Here is a 27,818-nt window from a genome sequence, read left to right as displayed (position 1 = left end):
ATTCCACATAGGGAAGAAGCTAATACGTCAGAATATATTATAAAAACTGGAGTTTATTTTTAAATAGATTGGAACAGATATTAAAATCACAATGTGCTTCAAATGGGTATTTTGAAGATTTTTTTTTTTAATACTATGAAGCCTTTTGTTTCCATTTCCAAGTTTTGAAATGATTAGTTCATCATGCAGTGGCCTAAGCACTTGCTCCAGGGCAGGGCTGGGCAACTCGTGGCCCTCCAGATGTTTGGACCTACAACTCCCATCAGCCCTAGCCGGTATAGCCAATGGTAAGGGATCACAGGAGTTGTCAGTCAAGACATATTTCTGGGAACTGCCCAGAGAGCTCCAGCTACTGAGCAGCATAGAAATGAAACAAACAAATCAATAAATCCGGAAGGCCACAAGTTGTCCACCCCAATCTTGGTGCTTCCGTGCCACAGTAAAAATGCAGTTCCCAGCATGTTTTGCCTTTTCTCGTGGGAGTCCACTCCGAAGTTAAGTGGATTACGTTTGGTTTGGTTGGGCACCACTCACCATAGAAACCAGAATTCCCATCATGGTCTGCCATTAATTGTGAGATTTGACAGTCTGAACCCAGGATGACTGAGATCTAAAATAGCTAAACCCAGTTGAACCCTCATCACTTAGGGTGGCAAACCTACCCAAAGTGCACTTTACATTGCAGGACTTATTCAGAAGAAGAACTACAACATAGTCCTCCCATGATATTGTTGCATGCTGTCACAAGGCATAATGTCCTCATGTTTTCTTTCTGGAAACAAAAACACACCTGGGGCATAAAAGATCCCAATAACCTATTGATTTTGCCATTGGGATATCTTTATGCCCCAAACACAAGCAATGCACTGGAGTGTAAAAATGCCCCCAGGCTTTCCCCCCAAAGTAAACTGGTCTAGGGAAGCAGGTTTACATGGTCTTGGTATCTGTAGGGTGGCACAAGCAGGGCATTTCAAAGGGGGAACATTCACCTCACCAGAGACCATTTTGTTATGGGGGTAGAAAAGTACCTCACAACACCCCCAAATAATTCTTATTCTCAAAGAGAAGAATTATTTATTCTTAGTAATAAATGTTTTACCTAAAGTTTTATCTTGACAGTTTATGATAGTTTTCTAATATTCTGAGTTTATAACATGCTTCTTCTGACAACACAGACACATGTTTGTTTGTGGGGGCATTTTACCGCCCCAGGATACATTGGAAAATGTCTTGGGGTAGTAAAATGCCCCACAAACAAGTCTGTGTATATTTTTTAGAACCAATGCATGTGGGTTAAATACCACCCCCACAAACTGATAGGAGATTTGAGAACTGGAACAAAAGCAATATAGATAGAGCTCACCTATCTCTTATATGGAGACAGGTGAGCTCCCCCCAGCTCGCACCGCATTGGCTTGGGAATAAGCAGAGTTATTCCTCCAAATCAGGAAATAGTTCGGCTCATTTCCAAACCAATATGAACATGCTAATATTTTCTGGGTGTGACCTTTAAAAGCATCCCCTATACAAACAGATGGGGGATCATTCTTGGGGCAAAAGTGTCCCGTTGGGGGTGGGTGTCTGCCCCCAGAAGCAGTTCTCCTGGATATGGCCTTTCAGAGCAGGGGTAAGCCATAACATATTTGGGGGCTTCTAACGCTTGCCTCGCCTTTGAGGTGAGCATTACTGAGCACCTAAAGCTTCTTTCTAGGCCTAAGCCTGGGGAACTTTGACAGCATCTCTTTTTAAACTGGTGTCAGTTTATCTTCATAGTATTTGAAGATAGCTCTATCTTCAGTGGTGCAGTTAAAAGTGGTTCTCACTCTTCTTGCTGATACCTTTTTAAACACTCTCTGAAATCTAAACTTCCTCTGTGAAAAAGGTTCTGCCCGTATCCCAGAAAGATATGGCTGAAGGACCAACGGAAACACAGTAGGCAACGCAGAATTGTGGGAAAGGACCTTGTCCTTGAGCACTGGCTTGCAAGAGCAGTTTGTTGCGGCTGGGGAACCAGCTATGACTCGAACTCCAGCCCAACGCTCAAACTGGCTGTGAGCATCTCCTCACGTCAATATCCTATCAGCAACCTGCACAAGGAATGCAGCACCACAGCGATATTCTACCGTGCGATGCCATCAGGTCCCACCCCTCTTGCCAGCCTGTCCTTGCTTCTCCAGAGGGTGCCAGGAACTAGGGATGCTCCCTCTCACAAAAGTGCAATGTGGGTCTAGGGCAAACATTTCAGAAATGGATACAGCAATGAATTGGACACCAAGGGAAGATGGTATTCCAGGGCAGCTGTCTTCCAGGAAGGATGAAATGGATAGCCACAGATTTGGGGAAACCATTAAAAAGGGAACAATCTGTACATGGTTTTGTTTATGATGATATTTTTACCACTTTGGAGGGGGATTTCTGCCTTAAGTTCTAAAATGTCTCTGGGTCTCTGATAGCTTTGGTCGAAAACAAGGTGCTAATTAAGCTACTTTCTTCAGTGTGAGATTTCTCATGGCATTTCACCAAAAGCTTTTTTTCTTTTTTTAAAAGGGACGATATAAGATCTTGCTTCTTAACTTTCTAACAAGCACTTAGGGAAGAATAGCTTGGATGTCATGAAGAAAACCGAGAAATCATTTGTTGTTCCACTTCGGTGGCCTAATGAAATAATGCTTCAGTTCTGTTCCAGATAACGAGGTAGAGCATCTTCACTGAAGCTTTCTGAAAAACAGGAGATCTCTCTAAAGAGAGGGGAGCTTTCACATTCTTTTCCCAGCTGCACTAACATTGCCATGTTTTTTATTTTTAAGTGATGTCCAACATACAGAAGCACAGGTCAGTTTGGAAATAAAGCATTTACAACATGCAGCGATTCAATCCACAAGCACTTAGACATCTTGTATACAAAGCACTGCATCTTCGAGTGGCAAAAACACGCTGGTTTTTGCGCAGTAACCCACTGAGGAGTTGGTGCTATGGAAATATGTGGCTGCCTCAGCTACTATAAATGTGGCAAAGATTTTGCTTAGCGTGTGTTTGTGGGACTGGGGCTTAAGGCATCACAAACAGCTTCTCACATAGTGCATGGTTTATGTTAACCATGGTTCGTTGCTTTAGCTATGAATTGTCCAGCAAACAACCAAACAAATTGTGACTTGTTTTCCCTATTTCTAGTTTGTTTCTCTCCTGCCCATTTTGCCAGCCTTCAGAGTGGTTTTGTTTTCAGGCTGCTCTTGATGAGTGTCTCTGTTTCAGGGCAGATAGCAATGCAAACAAGGCAGGGTCAAGGATAAGCCACAGTTCTGGGTTCAAACATTACGAGAAGCCATGGTTTAAACAAGGCAGGCTTCATAAACCAACAAACCATGACTTCTATTTGTGGTTTATAGCTGGTTAACAAACTATGGTTTGTTTGCAGGGATAGGTTTGGACACAATGGCAAGCCAAATGTATTAAAGTACACCATGGCTTAGTGTTATGTGCAAACCAGGCCACTGAATGGGTTCTGACATAAGCTAGAGACTGGGAGTGGGGTCTAACCAAAGAGACTCCTCCAAATCTAAAAAGGCTGTTGATTGCAACATACACCTTTCTTACAATATTGTAAAGGCCAAATTACGTACACACACATGTGTGGAATGGCCTTTTCCCTATGGCAATTTAAAACAACAACAAAATATTATCTGCCTAGATGACCCAAAGTCTGCTCCAGAAAAAAAACAAACCCTGCAGCCTGGATCCATGATGGAAATCTAGCAAAGTAATCAGTTGGTTACTTTGTTTACTTCATTTTGCTTCTCCTAATAGCAGAGGGGAGCTAGTAGCTATTCACTGCAATGGATCCAATTACAAGCCCCGTCAGAAAATGTTATTTTGGTTCTATGGGTGCATCCCTGATCATTGGAAATTCTGGTCAGCTTTATCTAGCTACCAGGTATTGTGCACACACTTACACACCTATGTCTGAAAGTCATAAGGGCTAGCAACGTGACTCACGACAAAAAGAAAGAGATGCTGAGGTTCTTAGGATGCTGAATTTGACACCTGGCACCAAATGCTGTGATTGTGGAGAATTATGGAATATACAGTTTGGTGTAATTATTTTATTTATTAAATTGTATCTACCTTTCTTCCAGGATGACACTCAAGGCAGTTTCCAATCCAGACGCTGACCAGACCTAAGCCATCTTAGCTTCAGCAAGGTTTTGATGAAATGGGGTGGCTCTCACTGAGCAACGGCCCTTTACAGCTTGCCACTCTAATACAGCAATCCTTTGCATGTGTGAGGTTCCAGTGTGATCGTCCCACAGGTCAACAGTGGGGAAAAGGGAACAAGGAAGCTCACACATATACAGCCCCTTGTGTACATGTAAAGATAACCCCCACATGCACAGCACGCACAGGGCCCTGGACAGGAAGGTGCAATTAGACTGCATGGACGTCCTGATGCATTATCAGCATTAAAAAAAAGTTATAGCGTACACATGTTTTAATAAACAAATACGAGCCTGCAGGAACAATGTGAGAATTTGATTTTACGCAAAAAGTGACAAGGACAAGCTCTCATTCCTCTCTTGTTCATTCTTGCCTCTTTGTCTCTCAAAGCTTCACCCATCTAATCCCATAACCCAGCCTCTCACCCTTCTGCTTCCTAGCCCCAGCCATATGCTATTCTTCCCCCACAATTATCACTTCTTGTTCTACTCTGCTAGCTATCAAATAAGGCCTGTGGGAACTAATTTGGCTTTTTGGATGACTAGGGTGGCATGGGGGATGAGTTCCCCCAGATTAAAAAGCAAATCGCAAGTATACATTCAAAGTCATTTGGTGCTGTAGGAAGGTAAAAGAAAAAGAAGCAAGCTGACCTTGCAAGCCCTGTCAGAAAGTGTTATTTCGGTTCTATGGGTGCATACAGATGATCATTTGAGCAGGTAACAAGGACCCAGGGGGGCATATGCCACCTTTGGGACTTAAGGATAGCTCAAGATGGGAGTGCCATTGAGTGGAGCTAAACAGTGCTCATTACTGAAGTGTCATGGATGCCGACACGAACCTCATGACAAACATGGCTGCCCCTGAAACGCATGTCAAAAACATGCTGAATTTCAGAAGGAAGGAAGGAACAGGAAAAGAACACACCAGCGGTAACATCTGAGCAGGCAGAATGACGTCCATCTCAGTCCTCCCAAAAATGGTAAAGAGGCCTAAACAAAACTTAATTATAATAATTGTGCTTTACTTGCTGTTCTAGCAAATGGACTTCGGCCCTCGCCCTCTCTTCTGGGCTGACTGTTACTCCGTCCAACACCTGAAGGTTAGGTAAGCGGAATACAAGAAGTGGACGGTGGCAAATCTTGCGGGACACCTGGGAGATGGAGAGAAAGAGGCTGGTAGTTAAATCATCCCATTCATTTTGTTCACATCTGGTTTAGGCCCCAGGATAAGCGAAAGGGGAAGACTGATGGAACAAATGTAACAGCAGTCACCCACAGAGGGAACCTGGCTTCACAACTTCCCATACGCACATAGAAATGTCTAGTCAACTCTGGATCAGCTTTCAATTTTGGCCCTAGTCTTATGCTTTCTACAATATATATATATATTTTTTAAAGGCAGACATGTAGTTCTCCATATCTAAGTGTGTGTGTGTGTGTGTGTGTGTGTATACATGTATCACACACACATATATTTTCATTCTTTCAAAAAAATATCAACATTTTAGAAACAGTTGCAAAGCTGCTCTGGTGATGTGTGTGTGTGTATGTGTGTGTGTGTGTATACGTGTACTTTGGTAAAGTAACATCATGGGTACCAGCCAACCACAGCTGGCTTTTCCTGAAGATACTACTTGGTTCCCCAAGAGCCACTTTCTTTTCCAGAGTTTGCTCCAGGATCTTAAAATGCACCTGAAATTTCAGGACAAAAAAAGCATTTTCAAATCATCTCCAGCATACTTAAAATGTTAGATCTGTCTTCACCCCGAAGGCACAAGCGGCACAGAATTCTGCTCTGCCTCATGTGATGAGTACCAAGTCCCCCTAACACAAGAGAACAGCAGTGCAAATTTGTGTTATTATTCCCAGCAGCAAAGCAGGTAAGACACGGAGATAAGCATGAAAGGGAGCAGATGATCTATTGCTTTTGGTGTACCCTGAATAAATTCTATAAGCAGCGTGCCAATGTGAGATACGGGCAGCGAAGGGTTCTGCTACAGTAACTACTGTCAGGATGAATCCTCTCCCCAACTTTCACAGCACCATTTGGCCAGTGGGAATAGCCATCTTCTGCCTGCTGCTGCCCCACCCCCAAAAATGTGGCATTCAGTTTCAAATTCAAATTTTGCAACTTCAGATGGTGGCAAAGCCTTTTTGTACTGAAACATAAAAGGAGTAGCCCTCAGCTGCTGCTTCTTTAATGGTAAGCCACCACTCCCCCGCCCCGCCCAAAAAACAACAATAGCGATTGGCCCCTGAAGATTCGATTATTTGAATCTTCAGGGGCCATTTTTGCCCCAACCCTCCCACTCCAAAAGCAATGATAAAGTCCCTGGGCTGAATACTTTGGCCATGCTCTACGAGTAACCACAAAGCTTGCTTTTCTCTGCAGTGTTTTCTGGAAAAGAGAGCTTCAAATTCCAAAGCTTGCTTATAACTCTGCCTGAAGCAAAGAAAAGGAGAAACACTTTATGTCTTCTGACTCTGGGCTGAGACTGCTGCCATCAGGACCCAGCATTAAGTGATGGACTCTTTTGGATAGGGTTCCAGGTCTGGGGTAATGCAGAGTGTTCCGCAAAAGAAGCGGTGACAGGATGGGAGAAATCCCAGCTCTGGGATTTAATTTAGCCCACCTTCTCTCTGAAACCAAGTTCCAAAGTGTTTCATTTAGTATATTAATTCATGTATTTTGAGTATTTATAACCCAATCTTCAATTGACATAACATTTCCAAGTGGCTAACAATTAAAATTATAAAAAAAACCAATGTAAGCAAAAACTGTAAACAGTTTAAATAAGATACACAAACAACAGTATCACAAAAGCATTGGATTAAAACAGCTAAAAAACCAAAAACACACAGAAGCAACATAAAACAAATACCCAATAAAACAGAGGAGAAAAAAAACAATTGAATATAAAAGCATCCAGTTCCTGTTGAATAAATACAAATCACTAATATGCCTGGGAAGCCAGAAAAGTCTTAAACTGGCACCTAAAACCTAATAGCGAGGGTACCAGGTGAATCTGGGAAGGGTGTTCCACAGATGGGGTGCCACCACTAAAAAGGCTCTTGCCCCAGTAGACACCTGCCTCACTTTAAAAGGCAGAGGCACTCAGAGAAGGGCCTCTGTTGAAGATGTGGTTTCCCACACAGCTGCCATTTTCATCAGTGGCCACACGTATATCACAATCTCTAATTCCGGCTTAAATATCTGGGCCCAACTTTCAGAGCTTCATCCTTTCCTGAATCCCAACATAGGAAGCATTTCTCTACTATTCTGCCACTACAGGAATATACAAAACATTCCCAAGTTATCTCAAACTTATGTTGGCAGCCCAAAGATGCAGCCAGTTTCAGATACGAAGAAAACACAAATGCTGTGCTAAATATCACAACTGTGAGTTCAGACGACTCCACAACAAGATGTTAAGCATCGAAAGCCATCTTTGTGAGCACTTCAGTCTTAATGTAGCATACTGCATCGGACTTAGAGCCTTTCTACATGAGGCTTGTATTGTGTGCTCACAATTGTTCACACAAATAGTTTGCGTGTCCTTTACACAACATTGTCACCCCCTAGGGCTCTCCTGTGCTTTGCAACCGTTATCACGGGGTTTTTTTTTCTAACAAGGGAAGTCTGGTATTATTTAGAAATGGCGGAATGAGAGTCTTGTGTAACTGCACAATACCGCTATACCACACCACCATCTAGTGGTTGTATAATGAAACAAAGAAAGGCAGAGAAAGAAACCCCCTGGAAAAAGCACACGTAAAAGAGACGATTTTAATCCCACAAAGAATCCAGAAGCAGAAGCCTTGGTAAAGGTGTGGGATAAAAGCCTCATGTGGAAATGCCCTTACTACGTAGAGAGATTATGAACAATTAGACTGAACGAGATAGCAGGAAACATAAACTTAATGCATGAAGTCCTGCAAAATAATATACTCACAGGATTTCCATATATCGAGAGCTCTTTAATGCAAGGAAGACAATCGAGCTTTTCAAGTTCTGAGAAATCCTGTTCCAAGATTAAAAAATGGAGTTGTATTCAAGGGTCTTTTAAAGCTCCCCCCGCCCCCAGAAGGCATATGCAGTTCTTAGAGAAGGTAAGCGCTGTACTGACGGAAGTTGGTTTAGAATATGAAGTAGCCTCCCCACCATGAACAGAGAGGTCACCCCAGAGACCCCTGGACATGATCTCTTTTCAAGCTGGGTGAGATGCTTGCCAGTGTAGAAGCCATGCAAGAGACTCACATGCTACTTCCAAACAGGATTAGGGTTGCAGGGGAATTGTGATGTGGGCCAGATGTAGGCCGTGGAGCACTGGTTGGTCATCTCAGGTCTAAATAACCTTCTAGTCCAAGGGTGACGACCCTCAGGCCTGTGGGCCAAACCCAGCCCACCTGCGGTCCCAATCTAGACCTTGGGGTTCCCAGATGGCCATACCCCCTTCCCCTAGCCCCATCTTCTTTTTCCCAACAGCGGATCGTTTGATGGTTTCCCGGCCTTTGTGCAGTTTTTTTCTTGTTCTGAAAGGTTGAAATGCCTTTGCTAAGGCTTAGTCACTGGCAGTGAGAACTTTAAGCTACAATAGGCTGGTATTTTTGGCCCTGCCCCTTTTGCCTTCAGCCCTGCCCACCACTGGAATGCAGACAGTGAGAGCTTATCCAAAACTGAATTTGGCCCTCGGGTTGAAAGAGATTCAACACCCCTGTTATAGTTCATTCCAACTCTATGATTCTACACCCACAGCAGAAGAACAAAACTTTCTGAAAGCTACTCATTGGTTGGTTCTTGACTGATCCAAAGAGAAAGAAACACAAGATCCACTGCTATAGAAGCAAGAATGAAGAATTCAACAGTGGAGGCTTTTGCATCTACACTATCAAATCAGATCCACTGTACCTGAATTCTATTGAGACCAAGGAAAAGCTTCTGAAGTTTCCCCAAGGGTTGTAAATTGTTCAGTTCTCGCAGCCGGTTTTCCTCCAGGTGAAGAGCCACCAGGGAACTCTGTTTGGCAAATGAATTCTCATTGATCATTTTAACTCTGTTATGATCCAGCACCAATTCCTGGAGCAGCTGCAGACCATCAAGTCCTTCGATCTGGCCAATCTCATTGCCTGTTAACACCAAGAGCAAAAATGAATGGAAAAGGACCGGGTGGGATGCAACTGACAAGTTAAACAAACTAAAAGCAAACACGTAGAAGCCTACCTTTGTAGTAGCTGTGACTCTTTGACCCTCCCAGTTACATACCAGTGAAGATCCAGTCTTGAGACTGGACAACCCCAACTCCAATAGACACTGCATGGAACTTTTCCTGTCTACGTGTTCTGTTCTGCCTCTGTCCCAGTGAGGGCTTAGCATCACTGGGCACTGGTGAAGTCTGGGTTACAGGGTGTCTGCTATGGAACTGATTCACACAAGGTCTTGGGCGAGCCAGGCTGAATTCAGTTTTGACCAAGTGGGAGTCAGGGTTCCCAGGGAGGCAGGAACAGGACAGCACCAAGGAGAGCTCCACGAGGCGCTGGAAGCCAGGCAAGCTTGCCTGTCTTACTCTAACAAGCAGCAGATCCGTGACAAAGCCTCATGAATGGTTTTGGTTTCCTTTAGGCTGTTGAGCCCCACCTCCACACTAAGGCCTTCTCTCTGTTTTACTCAGGCTGCGATGACACAGGGGTGGCTGTGTGGTGCTGGTGTCTTCATGGCTGGAGTCATCAGAGTCCAAGGACAGCAATGCAACCTCCTCTGGACACAGGAGGCCATGGGGTGGGGGGTTGGATCACGGCCATGGTGCAGACCCTAACATTGATACTCCAACTTAAGTCATCTTCTCTAAAACTGCTACTAGGCTTGGAGGGGAAAGCAACATTGGCCATACTATGTGCCCTCATCCCACTCCTGTCTCTGTTCACAGGTTTGCAAGGTTTTGCCTTGAAAACCTGCAGTGCTGATTTGGATCAGAGATGGTAGTGGGATTATACAAAATAAATTTTGTATATTTATACAAAATAAATGAGCAACAAAGGCAATATCTGACCACCCCGTGCCCCTCTAGAGGCATGTTGCTGGGACGCAAATGGCTGCAGGGGGGGGTGGGGATGGGAAACTTTCCTTCTGTGAGCTTGCTTAAGTGAATGTACCTTAGCATCCAAGCACACATTTCCACTTTTCTCTGTTACAAAGGAAACTCTCCCTGTAAAGGGTGCCTTTAACTTCCCATCATTCAGGGAGGAGGCAGGGGAGAAAACTGCACAATAACTTGCAGGGTGGAGGCTTCTTCCTAAGTGGAAGCAGGAGATGCTTCTGCCTGTGCACGCATGCTTGACTAGCAGCAGGCAAGAGGCTACCTGCCATACACCCTCTGGGATGGTGACGCCATTGCTCTCACTCTGGTCTTGTTTAAGGGTTGCTGGTGGGGAGCAGAATTTGGTTTGGGGTGAGATATCGTATAGGTGGGACCTGCAACAAAAACTTGCGGAGTGGAGTGCTCCTGTTCAGGGTTCCAGCCAGCCATGCTTTATTTTAGGATACTCCATTCCATCCACCCCTGGCCCCCTATCTCCCTGTTCTCAGTTTCCCCCCTGGAAGTGGCATATGAACAATGACGATGCTATCGTAACTGTTGTTACTTACCCTGCAAAAACAGAAACTTCAGATTTTTTAGCCTGCTAATCTGCAGCAAAGCCAAATTGGTAATTCCATTGTAGCCCAAATGGAGAACTTCTAAACTCTCCATTATCGGAGGCAAAGTTTCGCTGAATCCCATATCCCTAAAACCAAAACAGGAATATAAACTTTGGCAGGACTCAGCAACAAACTGCCACGTAAAGAAATTTCCACAAGCTTTTCCCGAGCTTTGTAGAGTTTTAAAGGGGTGGGGGGACACAACGCTACGCTTCTGGAACATAGACAGAACTGGATTCTACACTATGGACCTCAAGCAGAAACATGGAAATCCACTCTTTCCCCACCAGAATGCCTGATGGGAAAAAGGGAACAGCTGGAAACCGCTGTTTGTTTCCATTTAGTAAAAGTTTTATGATGACCCCTTGGCAAGAGCCATATGCTGCAGGGCAAAGCAAAACAAGACATCAGAATGCAATACTTCTGCCATTTGCAAATGAAGACTCAAGGCTCAGCCAAATGCAGGTCATTCTGAGGGTTCTGCCCATGTGATCTTTGCAGTCCAGCCATGCCAGGCAAGCCAGGTATGTCAGGGCTATTTCACACAGTAGGCAGCAGCACATCTAGGCATGTTCCTAGTAGACACTCAACGGGAAGCTGCAGCCTGTCCTGGCCACTTAACAAGCGTGCCTGGGATGACACACGTGTTTGTAAATTCATCAAATTCCTACACCACATTCTAAACGGTACACATGAAACATAATAGGCATGAATGCACTGAAAAAGCATAATGGTCTTCAGCCAATGCTGATCCCTGCCTGCTCGCTGCTTAACACATAACAGATTAACAATGGGCCCCGTGTGTACATGCAGTGCACACTGTCTCATCAGAAGCAGCTGCATGGATGGTTCACTGCATGTCCTTGAGCTGGGGAGCTGTAGGCTGTCACCTCTCTCTGTAGGCAAACATTTGGTCCACCTAGCTCAGTACAGCTGGCACTGGCCGGAGTCAGCTCTCAGGCAAGCCCAGTGGAGGCTCGTGGCTCTGATGTGAGTGGAGCAGTGAATCCACTCTAAGTTTTGGTCAGAACGCTAAAGGAGCTATCCAAGGTGCTCTGCATCAGCCACCAGCCTCCCCTGGGCAAGGCTATTTCCCAGTTGAGATATCTGGCATCCTTTTAACTGAAGCATACTTTTAACACAAAAGTATCTGCTTTGTGATTGAGTTATTTTACTTCCCACTCTGCAAAACCTCCATATGTGTTCACTTTTACATATGAACATATGACACTGCCTTATGCTGAGCCCAATCATGGGTCCATATGTCCCAGTAATATGTACCTTGATTGGCCAGTGGCTTTCCAGGATCCTCAAGCAGGTGTTTCCCAGCCCTACACCATGGCAGGTCAGATGATTTGCATGCCAGGAGTGCCATGTTCAATCTCTGGCACTTCCAGCTGGAAGATCTCAGGGAGCAGAGATGGGGGAAAGCCCTGCACCAGACCCTGGAGAGCTGCAGTCAATCTGAATAGATAGCAAGTGTGGTGAATAGCCACACTGAATAGCCAGTGTGGTGTAGTGGTGGGAGTGTTGGACTGGGAGCTGAGAGATCTGGCCACTTGGCCATGGAACTCACTGGGTGACTTTGGGCCAGTCACAGACTCTCAGCCCAACCTACCTCACAGGGTTGTTGTGGATAAAATGGAGACGGGAGGATAACGTAAGCTGCCTTGGGTTCCTTGCAAGAGGAAAAAAGGTGGGATATAAATGCAATGAATGAATGATGAAATCAGCCTTCCCCATCCTCCTGCCCTCCAGATGTATTGGACTTGAACTCCCATCAGCCCTATCCAGCATGGCCAATGGGCCCAAACATCTGGAGAGCACCAGGTCGGGGAAGGCCAGGCTAAATGGACAAACAGTCCATAAGAACATAAGAAGACCCCTGCTGGATCAGACCAAGTGTCCATCTAGTCCAGTGTTCTGTTCACGCAGTGGCCATCCAGCTGCCCATGGGAAACCCACAAGCAGGACATGAGTGCAACAGCACCCTTCTGCCCATGTTCCCCAGCAACTGGTGTACATAGGCATGCTGCCTCTGATACTGAAGGTAGCAGATAGCCATCGGGGCTAGCAGCCATTGTTCCAACTCAGTATAGGGGAAATTCATACCGTCAGTCATTTTTATTATGAGTGGGTGGTATGATATCCTTCTATCAACGTCATGGTATACACCAGCATCCCCCAACCTAGTGTCCCCTAGACATGTTTGGACAACAATTCCCTTCATCCCTGGATATTTTATTTTATTACATTTCTATACCACCCAATATCTGAAGCTCTCTGGACAGTTCACAAAAACTAAAACCACAAGTACAGCATAAAACATAAATACACACTCCTATTTTTTCCCCTGACCCCCTATTATCTCTGGCTAATCAAGGATTCCACATTTTTGGCATACTTCAAAAACCTGTTTGATCAGAGATGCTCATAGGAGAGATAAGATGATGTGCACAACATGGATGATCCTTTGAAAAGACTATCATCTCTCAGCAGCCTTAATTGTAATGCAATTCAGTATGAAGTGCACAGAACAAACATTTGCAGTGGTGGTTGTTACGAAAATACCCACACACGGAAGAGGCCTTAAAGCAGGCTCAAAGGGAGTCGTTAATTGCTTTAAAAGGGGGTGGGGTGGGCATGGGGGAGATCATACTTATGTTCTGGGTATCAGACAATGGAATTAAAAAGTTTTTAATTAATTAAAGGGCTCAAGGACTTAATACTCCGACTGATTGGCCTGTTTGGGGTCCTTCAAAGATATGAGCCCTACACAACCACATGTCATCTCTGCCAGATGTGCTGGTGGAAAGCACAAAAGCCCCACAGCGCACCTGGACCCAATGAGTGGGGGGAAAGGCTGGGCAGCTAAGCCTGACTTTCATAGACTAAGAAGCTATCAAGAGGTCGTGTGTCTGGAGCAAAGGAATGAGTAGGAAGGGAGCTCTTGGGTTTTTACATTTCTGCCAGCAGCTTGTGCTTGGCCTCTGTTTATCTCCCGGCCTTCATTTATCAATCTGGGTGGATTCAGACATACCAGCTTCTCTCCCATCTTCGGGACGTGTCTCCAGATTCTAGATGGAGCCACCAACCACCGTGGTTTGATTGTGGGGAAGTCAATTCCTCTTTAAAGAAGAGCATCTCTTCCTCACCACATGTGAACAGACAATGCAGGAACATCTAGCCGCTGAAAGGGATTCTGCTTGCTAGTTGAAAGGGAGACCATTCCAGATGACAGATCTGCTGTGCCTGTTTATAAAGATAGATCTGCCTTCTGGGAATGTCTCCATTTCAAGCAACAGACTGGAGCAAATACTCTTTGGTACTGAGTCTCCAGTAAATCTTCTGCTGGGAGGGCACCAGCATCCTGCTTGAAATGGGATCCTCCCCAGCCAAAAGACTTGCATTCCAGTCAGGAGCAGCAACAGACCTGTTGGTTGGGGAGAGCTCAGTTCGAAGTGGGGTGTCAAAGCCCTTCTATTCATGATTATGGAGCCTGGCCTGCTACTCTTTTCGGGTGCAAAACGCAGCTGGAAACAGCAGCGGCAAAACATTCCAGGAAGAGAGACAAGGCGGGTTAGCTGGTTGAGAGGCCTCTCAATGGCCAGGAAAAACAATCTTCCTGGTCTGCACAAAGGCTAGGTCTGAGTCAGGATGGGCAAATCTCTCCATTTTCGTTTCTCACTCTTACATCGGTTCATCCCAAATGTTGAGCATTTTTCCAATCTTTGAGTTGTCCCAAACGTTGGGATGATTTTTTAGAAGTTCACATGAAAATGCCTACACATTTTTGCTTGCATTTCTCCTTATACATGGATTTTTGTATGCGATTTTGCCAAATGTATACATTTTTGCAAGCAATTTTCCTAACACAATGCATTTTGAATATTACTCACTATTATTTTAACTAATATACACATTTTTGTACACATTTCTTGATTGAACTTCACTGTGAAATTCATAGAAATGCGAATTTTGAAGGATAACTGAATTTCAGTTCACGCATTGGTTCAAAAGTGCAAAATTGGGTAAGTTCTAGGTGCTAAACAAAAATGAAGAAATCTCTGTTCACAGACAACACTTTTATTGTGCAACCACACTACCTCATTGATGAAATTTTGCAGGTCAGATATCATCATCTTACGTTTGCAACCTCCTGTGTTTTCCCACTGCTTATCCTGTCTTTTTTCTTACCAGAATAAATCCATTAAGGAAGAAAAGACAGAATATCTGCACTTTTGACTGTTAGCACTAAGAGAACTCTCTCTGGAAGTACCCACAGTCTAAAATACATGAGACAAAAGGAGAGAGGACTCAGATGGAAAAAGGGGGAGACACTGAAAAGCAGGGGAAGACAAGGAGGCAAAAAGAGCCAAAGTAAAAGCTGTAGAATGATTAAACCTACAAGAAAGGAAAGAATCAAAGGAAGAAAATAGAAAATCAAGATGGAAACTCAAACAATTAGTTTTACAGGGAGAGGGTATTAATTCATTTAAAGAGTTTATTTTATTTATACCCCACCCTTCATCTGGTTCCCAATGTGGCTTACCAAAAAGTTACATTTCTATCCCAACCTTCAATTTAAAAATTCCCAGGGCAGTTTGTAGTAACTCTTAGGTGTGTGCTGGGTGCAAGCAATGGGCAGTGGGCAAAAATGGCAGCCTGGGGGGCATGGGGAAAGAAGTGGGGATGGAAGCACAGGGGGAGGACCTGTATGTGTGGAGATGTCCAGGGGACAGTTTAGATTAGAATGTGGAAGGAAAGAGGGCTCACAGCTGGCTTCTCATTGGTTTTTAACTCCAACAGCATCTTTCCATTTCCACTTGTCTCAAGACCCCTCTTCAGGCAAAGACAAACATAATATAAAAGCAGAACTGACAGCCAGTTCTTCAGCTGCTGCTGTGCAAGCCCAGCTTTACAACAGGAATCTGATATACGTATCAGTGAACCAAATGCTGGCTCCTTCCAGACTTGCTCCGCCTCCCCACATGCACGCTTGCTGCCTGGCTGGCTTATTTATTTAGTTATTTAACTTTTGGGCCACCTTTAAGGGTGGAGCTTTTTCAAGTCTTCAGGTGGACAGTCTAACTTTTAAATTTCTTTTCTTAAAGTGCTGCACAACATGAATTTTAAGGCATTTATCCATTCATTAGCTTGTTAATTAAACAGAAACCAGTGTGATGCAGTGGTTAGGATGTCAGGACAAGGCCAAGGAGAAGCAAGCTGAACTGTCCACACAGCTGCGAAGGCTTTGAGTCAGTCACTACCTCTCTCACACTTAACCTACCTCACAAGGTTGCTGAGAGGATAAAATGGAGTTTGGGGAACCATATTGTCAGGGTGGAAACTGAGTCTGTTTCCCGCCTCCCAGCTGAGCAGAGCAGAGCAGAGCAGAGCAAGCTGCTCCAGCTGGTCCAGGGACTACAGAAGCAGGCAAGCTCCCAGAGAGCGAGCGAACAGGGGGAGCGAACAGGGGGAGCAAACAGGGGGAGCAAACAGGAGTTGGCCAGGGGAGTTCGGCAGGGGAGGTCAAGGGGGAGGCCCCTAACATTTTTTTTTTTTTTTACTAACTTTTTTTCATTTATTTGTCTTGTAACACACACTTCCACACCAGTGGGACTCTGCTTTTAACCTCTACTGAGTAGAGGAGCAGGCACAGGCTAGTCTAGAACAATCACAAAGCTAGACACAAAAAGGGAAAAGAGGCAATGGAAGAACAAGACTCTCCAGTGGTGGTGACCTGCAAGGTGTGTGCAATGTTTGTTTTCTTGCCTGAGAACAACATGGCCTACACCTGCAACAAGTGCAAGTTGATCACGCTGCTGGAAGAGAAAGTAAGTGGACTGGAGCGGCGACTGTCAACCCTCCAGGGAATAAGAGAACACGAAGAGTTCTTGGACAGAATGGGAGAACTACAACAGCAAAGGGCAGACCAGAAGCTTGAAGAGCAACAGCAAGATGAGGCAGTGGGAAATGCTGAGGTGAAAAAAAATGGAGTAGAGGATACTCCTTGGAAAACGGTGACAGTTAGGAGAAGAAGAACTAGACGCCACTCTGCACCAGTGGAAGCGGTGGAGCTGTGGAACCGATTCCAGGTACTTGCAGATGAGACTGGAGGACAGCCTGCAGAGGAAGAATCACAGGGGAACCTGCATGAGAGTGAGCAAGAGGCTAAAGGTCAGTCAAACAGAGGCGATGAAACCCAGGCCTACAAGAAGAAGAAGAGAAGAGTGGTAGTAGTGGGAGACTCCTTGCTGCGTGGGATCGAGACCCAAGTATGTCGCGAAGACCCGTGGACTCGCCAGGTATGTTGTCTCCCGGGAGGACAGATTAGAGACGTGACTGAAAGGTTGCCTGCACTCATAAAGCCCACTGACAGGTATCCCTTTCTTCTCATCCATGTGGGAACAAATGATACCGCCAAGCGGAGCTACGAAGAGATCACGTCAGACTTTGAAGCTTTGGGAAGGAAACTCAAGAACTTTGGGGCCCAGATAGTTTTCTCATCCATCCTTCCAGTAGTTAGAAGAGGGATAGAAAGGGAACGAAAAATACTCCGGGTGAATGACTGGCTACGAAGGTGGTGCCGACGAGAGAGATTTGGATTCTGGGACCACGGGCTATACTTCCTGGAAGATGGGCTGTTGGCTAGGGATGGGTTGCACCTCACAAAGGCTGGGAAGAATGTGTTTGGCCACAGCATGAAGAACTTCATCAGGAGGGCTTTAAACTGAATCCTACGGGGAAGGGAGATGTAATGTTGGGGGTAACAATGGACGTAGGCGCATGCACTGCAATGGAGAGAACAGCTCTGATAGCGTCCAATAATAGTCTTCAGACACAGGTAGGAAGAAAGCCAGACTATGAAGCACATGGTCTTCGATGTCTATATACTAATGCCCAGAGTATGGGAAACAAACAGAACGAACTTGAACTCTTAATACAGGAGGGAAATTATGACTTGATAGGTATAACTGAGACTTGGTGGGATGACTCTCATGACTGGAATACAGCAATTGAAGGATATAACTTGTTCAAAAAGAACAGGAGGAACAGAAAGGGAGGCGGGGTTGCACTGTATGTGAAAAATACATATCTCTGCACAGAAATACAGGAGGAGGAGCTTGGTAGCCCCATCGAGAGCATCTGGGTTGAAATAAATGGAGCAAAGAATAAAAGGAACCTGGTGGTCGGAGTCTACTACCGGCCACCCAATCAAGGAGAAGACAAGGATGAAACTTTTGAAAAGCAAATAGCCAATGTTTTAAGGAAGCATGATGTAGTAGTAATGGGGGACTTCAATTTCCCCGATATTTGTTGGGAGACAAATTCTGCAAAACATGGCCCCTCCAGGAAATTCCTGACTTGTGTGGCGGATAACTTCCTCCTACAGAAAGTAGAGGAAGGAACTAGAGGATCGGCTATCCTTGACTTGATCCTAACCAACAGAGATGACTTAGTGGATAAAGTAGCAGTTACAGGAACTCTGGGGGAAAGCGACCATGTTGTACTTGAGTTCTTGGTTCTAAGGGAAGCAAAAGCCGAGTGTACTCAAACGCGTACCCTGGATTTTAGGAAAGCTGATTTTAATAAACTCAGAACAATGATCAGTAAGGTCCCATGGCAAGCAATGCTAGCGAGAAAAGGAGTCCAAGATGGGTGGGAACTTTTAAAAAAGGAAATTCTCAAGGCACAATCACAAACAATTCCAACAAGAAGAAAAGGTGGAAGACAACAGAAGAAGCCAATGTGGCTTCACAAAAAGCTTAGGGATGACCTGAAAACAAAAAAGGACACATATAGGAAGTGGAAAGAAGGCCAAGTAACAAAGGAAGAGTACAGGCAGGTAGCACAGAATTGCAGGGATGGCGTCAGGAAGGCTAAAGCGGACAACGAGGTGAGGTTAGCGAGGGATGCTAAAAACAACAAAAAGGGTTTCTTCAGCTACGTGCATAGTAAAAGGCAGAGGAAAGAAATGGTTGTTCAGCTATTAAATAAGGATGGCAAAATGATAACAGAGGACAAAGAAAAGGCAGAGGTGCTCAATTCCTACTTTGGCTCAGTCTTCTCCCAAAAGAGGGTCTATGACCCCCCTGGCAAAGGCGAAGTACAGGCTGAAGGGGCAGGATTGCAGCTTGAGATCGACAGGCATATGGTCAAGGAACACCTCATTACTTTGAATGAGTTCAAATCTCCAGGGCCAGATGAACTGCATCCTAGAGTCATAAAGGAACTGGCAGAAGAACTCTCAGAACCGCTGTCTATTCTCTTTGAGAAATCATGGAGGACCGGGGAAGTGCCAGATGACTGGAGGAGGGCTAACGTTGTCCCTATCTTCAAAAAGGGTAAAAAGGAGGAACCTGGGAACTACAGACCAGTCAGTCTGACATCAATCCCTGGGAAAATTCTGGAGCAGATGATAAAGGAATCCATCTGGAAGCACCTTGACAACAATGCCGTGATTACTCGAAGCCAACATGGATTTGTCAAAAACAAGTCCTGCCAGACAAATCTGATCTCATTTTTTGATCAAGTCACCTCCCTTGTAGACCGTGGGAATGCTGTAGACATCATATACCTCGACTTCAGCAAAGCTTTCGACAAAGTGCCCCATGATATCCTGATGAGCAAACTAGCTCGAAGTGGGCTAGATGAAACAACGATCCGGTGGATCCACAGTTGGCTACAGAATCGGACTCAAAGAGTGCTTATCAATGGGACCTTCTCAAGCTGGGGAGAGGTAACGAGTGGGGTACCGCAGGGCTCAGTCCTGGGCCCAGTGCTCTTCAATATTTTTATTAATGACTTGGAGGAGGAGGTGCAGGGAATGCTGATCAAATTTGCAGATGACACAAAATTGGGAGGGATAGCTAATACTTTGGAAGACAGAAACAAAATTCAAAGTGATCTGGATAGACTGGAGTGCTGGGCAGAAAACAACAGAATGGCATTTAATAGGGACAAATGCCAAGTTCTGCACCTAGGAAAAAGAAACCAAATGCACAGTTACAAGATGGGGGATACGTGGCTCAACCACACTACGAGCGAGAAGGATCTTGGAATTGTCGTCGATCACAAGCTGAATATGAGCCAACAATGTGATGTGGCTGCAAAAAAGGCAAATGCTATTTTGGGCTGCATTCATAGAAGCATCGCTTCCAAATCCCGGGAAGTACTAGTTCCCCTCTACTCAGCACTGGTTAGGCCTCATCTGGAGTACTGTGTCCAGTTCTGGGCACCACACTTTAAGAAGGATGCAGACAAACTGGAGAGGGTTCAAAGGAGGGCAACAAAGATGATCAGGGGACTGGAAACAAAGCCCTATGAAGAGAGACTGAAAGAACTGGGCATGTTTAGCCTTGAGAAGAGAAGACTGAGGGGAGATATGATAGCACTCTTCAAGTACTTGAAAGGTTGTCACAGAGAAGAAGGCCAGGATCTCTTCTCGATCATCCCAGAGTGCAGGACACGGAATAATGGGCTCAAGTTACAGGAAGCCAGATTCCGACTGAACATCAGGAAAAACTTCCTGAGTGTCAGAGCAATACGGCAATGGAACCAATTACCTGGGGAGGTGGTGGGCTCTCCCACACTGGAGGCCTTCAAGACGAGGCTGGACAGCCATTTGTCAGGGATGCTCTGACTTGGGTTCCTGCATTGAGCGGGGGGTTGGACTCGATGGCCTTGTAGGCCCCTTCCAACCCTACTATTCTATGATTCTATGAGCCAATAAGGTCCCAGAGCAGTTCTGATTCTGAGGAGGAACAGCAATCCGTGGGAGAGGAGCTCACTCATCACTCACAAGCACAGCAGCTGGCAGAGATTCCTCCTGCCAGCATTCCTGGGATAGATGGTGACCCTGGCAGTGAGAGAGCGCTGGAGGGGGGCTTGCTGGATGCTCACCGCAGAGCGACGACAGATGGAGGGCACGGAAAGGAGGCGTAGCACTCGTTTGGCACGCAAGCAACGGTCGCGTCCCAAGGACCCAGGGGAAAGAGGGAGGATCTCTCCTTAGCCCATAAGTTCAGGGTCTTCCCGTGGTTCTCCTTCAAACGGGGACCAACTGCCTTACCTGGAGCTTAGGCTACTCAGCTATCTTTCCCCAGTGCTGTTCCTTGCTTTGGTGCTAGCTACTAGTATTCTGAAAGAGTCATAAAGTAATAAAGGAATAAAGTCTCGGAAAGAATTCCTCGTCGTCTGTGTCCTGAGTTGGCTATTGGTGGGTACTGCAAGAGGCAGCTAGGGCACTCCTGACACATATATGTCGCCCTGACCTCCTTGGAGGAAGTGCCTGATATAAATGCAATAAAACACAATGAATAATACTGCTCCAGGGAAGGAAGGGGCGGAGGAATGTTCTTGAAGACATTATGAGGACCAGCCAATCAGAGCTACATACAGCCACCTTCTGCTACATAGTAGCACAACCATCCTGCCACCTCTGAGCTTGAGAAAAGGTAGGTTGGAATTAAACAGAGTGAGGGTGCTCCCAGACTGGCCTCCTGACTCTCCAGACACAACGTCTGTCTTCCTCTTTAATCAGTTCATGCTGGAATTAGATTATATGTACCTGTTGCCTTTGGAAGCTCCTTGCTGTCCGTAGCCGCTGGATGTCACTTTCTGGTACAGCAGCTGCCTGTTCGTTAAGTGGTTTGGAGGCTTTTGTCTGGGGACGATCGACTCAATGTGATTGTAGTTTAGGCACAGAACCTGCATAACCAAGTGAGCTGGAGGTCATCAAGTGAATTCTCCAAAGGACCAGTAGCTACATCTACTGAGTCTTAAGTGGTGGAAATGGGAATCCATGGTTCTGGCCCATTTAAGCCCATGGTGGCAGCCTCCGAGGTCTGGAAAGAAAAGCCTGGAAACTGGACTGTGTCATCAACAGCCAGAAGCAAGTGCCATGAACTCTTCCACTTATCTCCAGTCCATGTGCCTTTTCGTGGATTTGAACTGAAAACTGCTTTGGGAGCCGCTCTTGGCTGAAAATCAGGATACAGATCAGGAGTGAGGAACCGCTGGCCCGTGGGCCTAAATCAGCTCACACAGGTTCCCCATCTGGCCCATGGAGGCTTGAGCTCCCTCGGTGGGTCTCTCCCCCTCCCTGCCCCCTCCATGTAGCATTACAACTATACACATGAATAAAACATATTAATAGTAAGATGTAACAATAATAAGGATAAGTCTGAAACAGCCCTCACACATCCTAGAGTCATCCATATCAGCACTACAAGTACACTCGCTATGCATGATGGGAAAGGAGAAAACATGAGAAAACAACTCACCTTGACATTGGGGAGGAAGACCAAACCACTGAAAGAGGTGAGATTATTGTTCTGCAAATTTACATTGGTGATATTTTTAAACTGGTCTGCTGGCACAAGATCTACCATTCTGAGTCAGAGAAAAAAGGCATTTAGAGGAGAAAGATGGTTCAGTGGATGGTAAATTAAACATGACGACTTTTTTCCCCCTGAGGCAGGCTCTAGGGAAGCACCTACATAAAGCTTCTCCCCCCGTCCCTGCCCTTATTTTCTTTTTAGCAGATGTAACATAGTGCTTTAGTTAAGGAACATAGGAAGGGGCCTCCTGCTGGGTCAGACAACTTCCCCATCTAGCCCAGGATTGGCTACCCCTGACTGGCAGTGGCTCTCCAAAGTCCCCGGCAGATCACTTTCACTTACTTACTGGAGATGCTGGGAACCTGGGGCCTTCTGTACGCAAAGCTCGTATCAGGATTGGACCCAGGCTCTCAGCAGAGGCCATGGAAGAGGGCTCCGAGACTGAGGAAGAACGGTGCATAGGGGGAGGGGAGGATCCCGAGCCTCAAGGAGACGGAGACAGGGGAAAATCTTCCCAGGTGCAGACTAATCAGTCAGATCAAAGCCCAACCATAACCTCTCCTTCTGTGGAGACACAGTAACTCACAGAGGGAGGAGGTAGGCATGACAGATGCACCGATCAGACTTAAGGTCAAGAGGGAGGAGCAGTGTAAGGAAGTAAGGCATTCTACAAGGTTGGCCCATCACCAGAGGTCTCCAGGGAAAAAGCCTCCCTGAGGGCAGGACTGAGAAAGCCTTTCAGGTTCTGTGCTGCAGACTATAGTGTGAGATTTGCGACAACTTTCTCTTCTACTGTTGTGCATCCCTCAAAGGTAAGCTAATCAGTGTTGTGCCAGCTTAACCAGGGATCTTAACATTAGGTTGCCAGAAGACAACCAGGTCTGTAACCTGAATTGCTGTTAGACTGGTTGATTCACATAATAAAGCCTACTTACTTGTAGATCAACTTCTCTGTTTGACTACAAAGACACCAGGAGGGCTCGAGACTTGACAGTTTGTGCTCTACCACTGAGCCACTGCAGCCTCCCTTCTCACTTCCCCGGGGGGGGGGGGGGGTTGAGTTTCAGGAGGGACTGCAGTGCATGGGGAGGGAAGGGTTGATTCTGTTCCCTGAACACACATACACCCCTCGCCGGCATGGCAATTAGGTTAAGAAAAAAAAGTCCCATTCATACAAATAACTGGGTGGTGTCAACACATCCAAAGAACACAAAGACGATGGGAAATGTTTTCCTGGGAAGTTTTAGAATCTATTACATTAAGAGCTGATGTGTGATTTTAGGAACTCTGCTGACACAAACAACAGGACAACAAACAACAACATGCTTGCTTGGGAATGCTGGGCATTGTAGGACGTCTTTCTGTCTAAATATGCATGGGATTGCACCCTTAATGTTAGAAAATTACTGACCTGATCATAGATGCTGTCCAGTTTAATTCTTGCATTTTGCTGAAGTTTGAATGTCCCAACCTTTCCGCAACCATATCAGCATTAAGTTTGCCACCAAATAAATCTTTAGCATTTTCAACTTCAGTTGCTTCCTACATTGAGGACATTTTAAAAGTCAGCTGAGAGGCAAACTACATATTACATCACAGGTGTATTTGCATGTATATGTGTGTGTCTGTTATGCTTTTAAATACTGACCACGGAATAAAAAAACCAAACCCTAGCAATCGTGCCCCCACCCCATGACTGCTGTTTAAAACAGAAGACACACACATATGTAACATATGGTTTGGCCCCAAGTCATAAGAATGGATACAAAAATAGAATATTGAGATCAATCAAAAGAAACGGAGGTGTCATAAGCTGTCCTGCCCTGTCCAACTGTAGAGATGTTCCCTTGTCTGGAGCATGGTGGAGTCTGGTAGCTGACAATCCCACCTTGACAGTCACATGCTTGGAAGATCTAAAACCAGTTTGTTTGGTCTGGAAAAATACCTGTGGCCAAGCATCTTCATACATGAGGCTTTAAATTATGATTTGCATCTCTCACATCAGTTAAGCAAATGTAAAGCTTTTATTGGCTAAAAGCCTACAGAGGCGCAGAGGCATTCTGAACCAGCTGTATTTTCCTGGATATGGCCCAGGATCAGCTGGTACTCTGCATCCTATCCCAGTGGTCATAGGGCTCCACTTCTAAAGGTCCCCGCAGTCCTCCACTGCCTCCCAGGAAAGCAAGGTCCAAACTACATGTCATGCAAGAGTTTTGTGATCAGAACTCAACATCTTTTTAAAAACTTAAAAATGGGGGCAGGGGGACAAACAAATTGGTATAGGTCATTGGAGGAGAGGGTGAACCTTTTCCCCATATTATTTTTCTGCTCAAAATTGCCCCTCCCCTGCTACTATTTGCTTTGCTGGTGTGGGGGGAGGGAAGAAAAGTATCTGTATTGTACCTGTCTTTTTTTGAAAAGGGGCTATTAGCAGCTGGGAGGGGTGATTTTGAACAAGGAAAATGGTGCAAGAGAAAGGGTCAAGTCCCCACTTCTCCAGTGAAATTGTCCCAAGTTAATTTACGCACGACCAGCTGCTTTCAAGTTTTAAAAAAGGTGCCGGGAAATTATGCTCAGTTCGGCCCTCCCTCCAAATACAGCGGTGTACTTCTTTGCTATGTCCGGGCAGACATCACAGGAGGAGTTGCTTCCAGCTAAGTTTGCTGTTTGAAGCAGCAGGCTGGGCTGCTCACCTGTGAGTAAATCAGCTCATGGCAGACACTTGCTTCTCTTGATCTCTACTTCCTTCCCCATCTTAGAAGTGGAACTGCGCCACGCTGGATGAGATATGCTGGGAGTTGTAGCCCAACACATCTAGAAGGCACCAGGTTGGGGAAAGCTGGACTAGACCATTTGCTTGCCAAGAAGCATTCCAGCTAGGGATGTCAGAGAATTCCGCCACGGATCTCAGTGAGGCCGAATGTCAGCGCATTCAGCCCCCCGAACTCCATCGTGGAACGGCCTGCCACCCCCCTGCCCCCCCGCAGATCCCCCCCGGGACGAGACTTACCTGGGGCGGATCTTCCGGGTGGCGGCGGCTGCGGCTGGTCTTCCAACCGGCTGCCACCGCCGCCATTTCCAGTCTTGGTTAAAAAAAAAAAAGATGTGATAGGCTACGTAAAGATTTATGTAGCCTGTCATGGCTGGGTGGGTTTAAAAAACACACACACACGCATACGCAAATGGCAGCGGCTACGGCCGCCACCATTTGCATTCCTTATTTTTGCTCTCTTAATCTACGTAAATATTTACGTAGACTACGACGGCGAAAATAAAAGGGAACGCAAATAGCGTAACAGGCGCTATTTGCGTCCCTTTTTGATTCACCATTTTAGCCTACATAAATCTTTATGTAGGCTAAAACGGCGAATCAAAAGGGGACGCAAATAGCACCCGCTACGCTATTTGCGTTCCCCTTTATTTTCGCCGTCGTAGTCTACGTAAATATTTACGTAGATTAAGACGGCAAAAATAAGGAACGCAAATGGCGGCAGCCGTAGCCACCGTCATTTGTGTACGCGGGTGTTTTTTTCCCCCCAGAGCCCTCCGCGGCCGGAAATCCGGCTGCGGACGGCTCTGGCCTGACTGGGCCTGGCCGGCTGCTCCGCGGAGCCACCGTGGAGCACAGCCGGCCGTTTGAAGATTCCGGGGGGGAGGAACGGATCGCCTCCCCCCCCATCGAGGATTCCGGGGGGAGGGACGGAACGCCTCCCCCCCCACCATCAACATAATCCGCAAAAGGTAAGTCACTTTCGTACATCCCTAATTCCAGCCTGTTTTATCAAGTTGCAGGCCAGAACCCTCCCAAGCCTATCTACTTGAGTAAACGTTTCAGCCTGCCACTTGTTTCTGCAGGCTCAGACACTTACGCACAAGTTATTTCTGTGCTGCTCTTTGCAGCATGGACTTCAAAACCCCAAGGAACAGAGCAAGAATTTACTGGGGCTAAGAGCGCAAAGGGAAAATGAAGTGGGTGGAGAAGAAATGCTGCTATGGATACAGCCTAAGAGTTACGGTGACATTCCCAGTTTGGAATTTGCTGTGACTAATGATGTTGGGGTGCTGAACATCTGGCAGTGTTTTTGTACTCTCTGTTTGGCACAAGTCATCTCCTTTCCTTAAAAAAGAAACTTTTTTTTAAGCCTATCTGTAGGACAGAGCTTACTACGGCCACACCATCCAAGGCTTTCAGAGACGGGATATGGAAAATGACAAAGAGCCGGTAGTTTTCTTGCTTCCAAACAATCAGATTCCCATACATGTCCAGGATGACCAGATTATTCAGCCCCTAGTAAACAACACACAGCCAACTCTTAGTTACACTGACAATTAAGAAAAAGAGAGAGCAAAATCCTTGGGTAATTTATTAATTTGCAATATTTCTATACTTCTTTTCACCAAGGTGGTGTACAACAAATCAAATAAAACAGTAACATAAAAACATAAAAATCAACAATAAAACCATATTCAAATAACATTAAAATCGCTACAAGCACTTTAAACGGTCAAATTGAAAAGATGTGTCTTAACTTCTTTCCAAAAAGCAGAGTGGGAAACAATCTAAAAGGAGAGAATTCCACAATTTGGGGGTGATACAGTGAAAAGCACTTTCATAAGTATGCCATAAATGGGCCTCTGCGAGCAATGGTGTGATGAAAAGGGTTTTTCGTGTAGATTTTAATAACCAGACAGGTTCATAGCAACATGAACCCTCCTTCTCAATTACACATTTGATGATACAAGGCATATAACAACAACCCTCCATTTCCCAGGTTTCCCTCCCTCGACCCCCTTCCCTTCAGGTCACTGACGTGTGTTAAGTTCCCTGTCTTAATTACTGAAAAGCAAAAGGATGGGGGAAAAGGAAAAAGGAAAGGGCACCATGGATTCTTCCTTGCCCAGGTAGGCAGAACTGCTCTGCTTGGAGATTTAGATTCCACTGAGTGCACAGGCAGGTCTTCCTCCTGGCTCAACACTCCATCTCTTATCAGGCATTACTTTACACTCAAGTGATTTTGTTCAAGCTTTTAAAGCAGCAACATACCCCCATGCCTACCTTTAGTTGATATATTTCTTGGTTGGAGGACACATAGTTGTTGCTTATGTACAGCTCAACAAGTGCATAGGCTTTTTGCAAGCCTACCAGTGATGTGATCCGGTTGTTCTCAAGAGAGAGATAATGGAGGTGCGTTAGGTTATCGAAAACATTTCTCTCCAGGCTGGTGAGGTGATTGCTGTTGGCGCTCAGTCGCATGAGTTTGGAGAGTTTTGAAACTCCTGGGGAAAATGAAGTAAGAACACGTATGAGGAATAGGCAAGGAACCACGAAGCAAAAGCATAGGATCGTGCAGGCTTGCCACTACAAGTCATTGATTCTGCTGCTGCAGGTTGGTCAATTAATGCACATGCTTGCTTGTTTTCTACTTCTATTTACAGGCCAAAAGCCTTCAAAGTGGCTTACAGACTAAAAACATGTAACCCTGCCCTGCAAAAAAATAAAACCCACCCCACAATAATACACTATAAAAATGTAAAACGAAAACAAAGAGCAGCAAGATATCTTTGCAA

The 27,818-nt window shown here is 45.5% G+C and overlaps 1 protein-coding gene across 11 annotated transcripts in view; it reads right to left on the bottom strand.

The window, feature by feature from the left end:
• Positions 1–27,818, bottom strand: part of LRRC9 (leucine rich repeat containing 9) — a 91,665-nt gene that overhangs the window by 7,324 nt on the left and 56,523 nt on the right. For 6 of the 11 annotated variants that reach the window (XM_084836161.1, XM_084836180.1, XM_084836215.1 and 3 more), the window contains 9 exons: positions 27,307–27,527; positions 26,416–26,538; positions 23,662–23,792; positions 22,194–22,302; positions 21,479–21,618; positions 10,855–10,991; positions 9,121–9,338; positions 8,165–8,233; positions 5,237–5,362 (listed from right to left, as the gene is read on the bottom strand). In XM_084836161.1, coding sequence (XP_084692287.1) covers positions 5,237–5,362; positions 8,165–8,233; positions 9,121–9,338; positions 10,855–10,991; positions 21,479–21,618; positions 22,194–22,302; positions 23,662–23,792; positions 26,416–26,538; positions 27,307–27,527 — 1,274 coding nt within the window. Of the gene's footprint in view, positions 1–135; positions 773–4,254; positions 4,405–5,236; positions 5,363–8,164; positions 8,234–9,120; positions 9,339–10,854; positions 10,992–21,478; positions 21,891–22,193; positions 22,303–23,661; positions 23,793–26,415; positions 26,539–27,306; positions 27,528–27,818 lie in introns of those variants that run through there. The other 5 variants (XM_084836197.1, XM_084836206.1, XR_014788038.1 and 2 more) reach the window with 5 other exon arrangements.

The sequence above is a fragment of the Heloderma suspectum genome, chromosome 1 (genome assembly GCF_057233095.1).
Source record: "Heloderma suspectum isolate Gila_16-S chromosome 1, 16-S_ref, whole genome shotgun sequence".
In the NCBI taxonomy this organism is placed as follows: domain Eukaryota; kingdom Metazoa; phylum Chordata; class Lepidosauria; order Squamata; family Helodermatidae; genus Heloderma; species Heloderma suspectum.
Note: the sequence above shows the minus strand (reverse complement) of the source record. Positions and strands in the feature narration are given on the sequence as shown.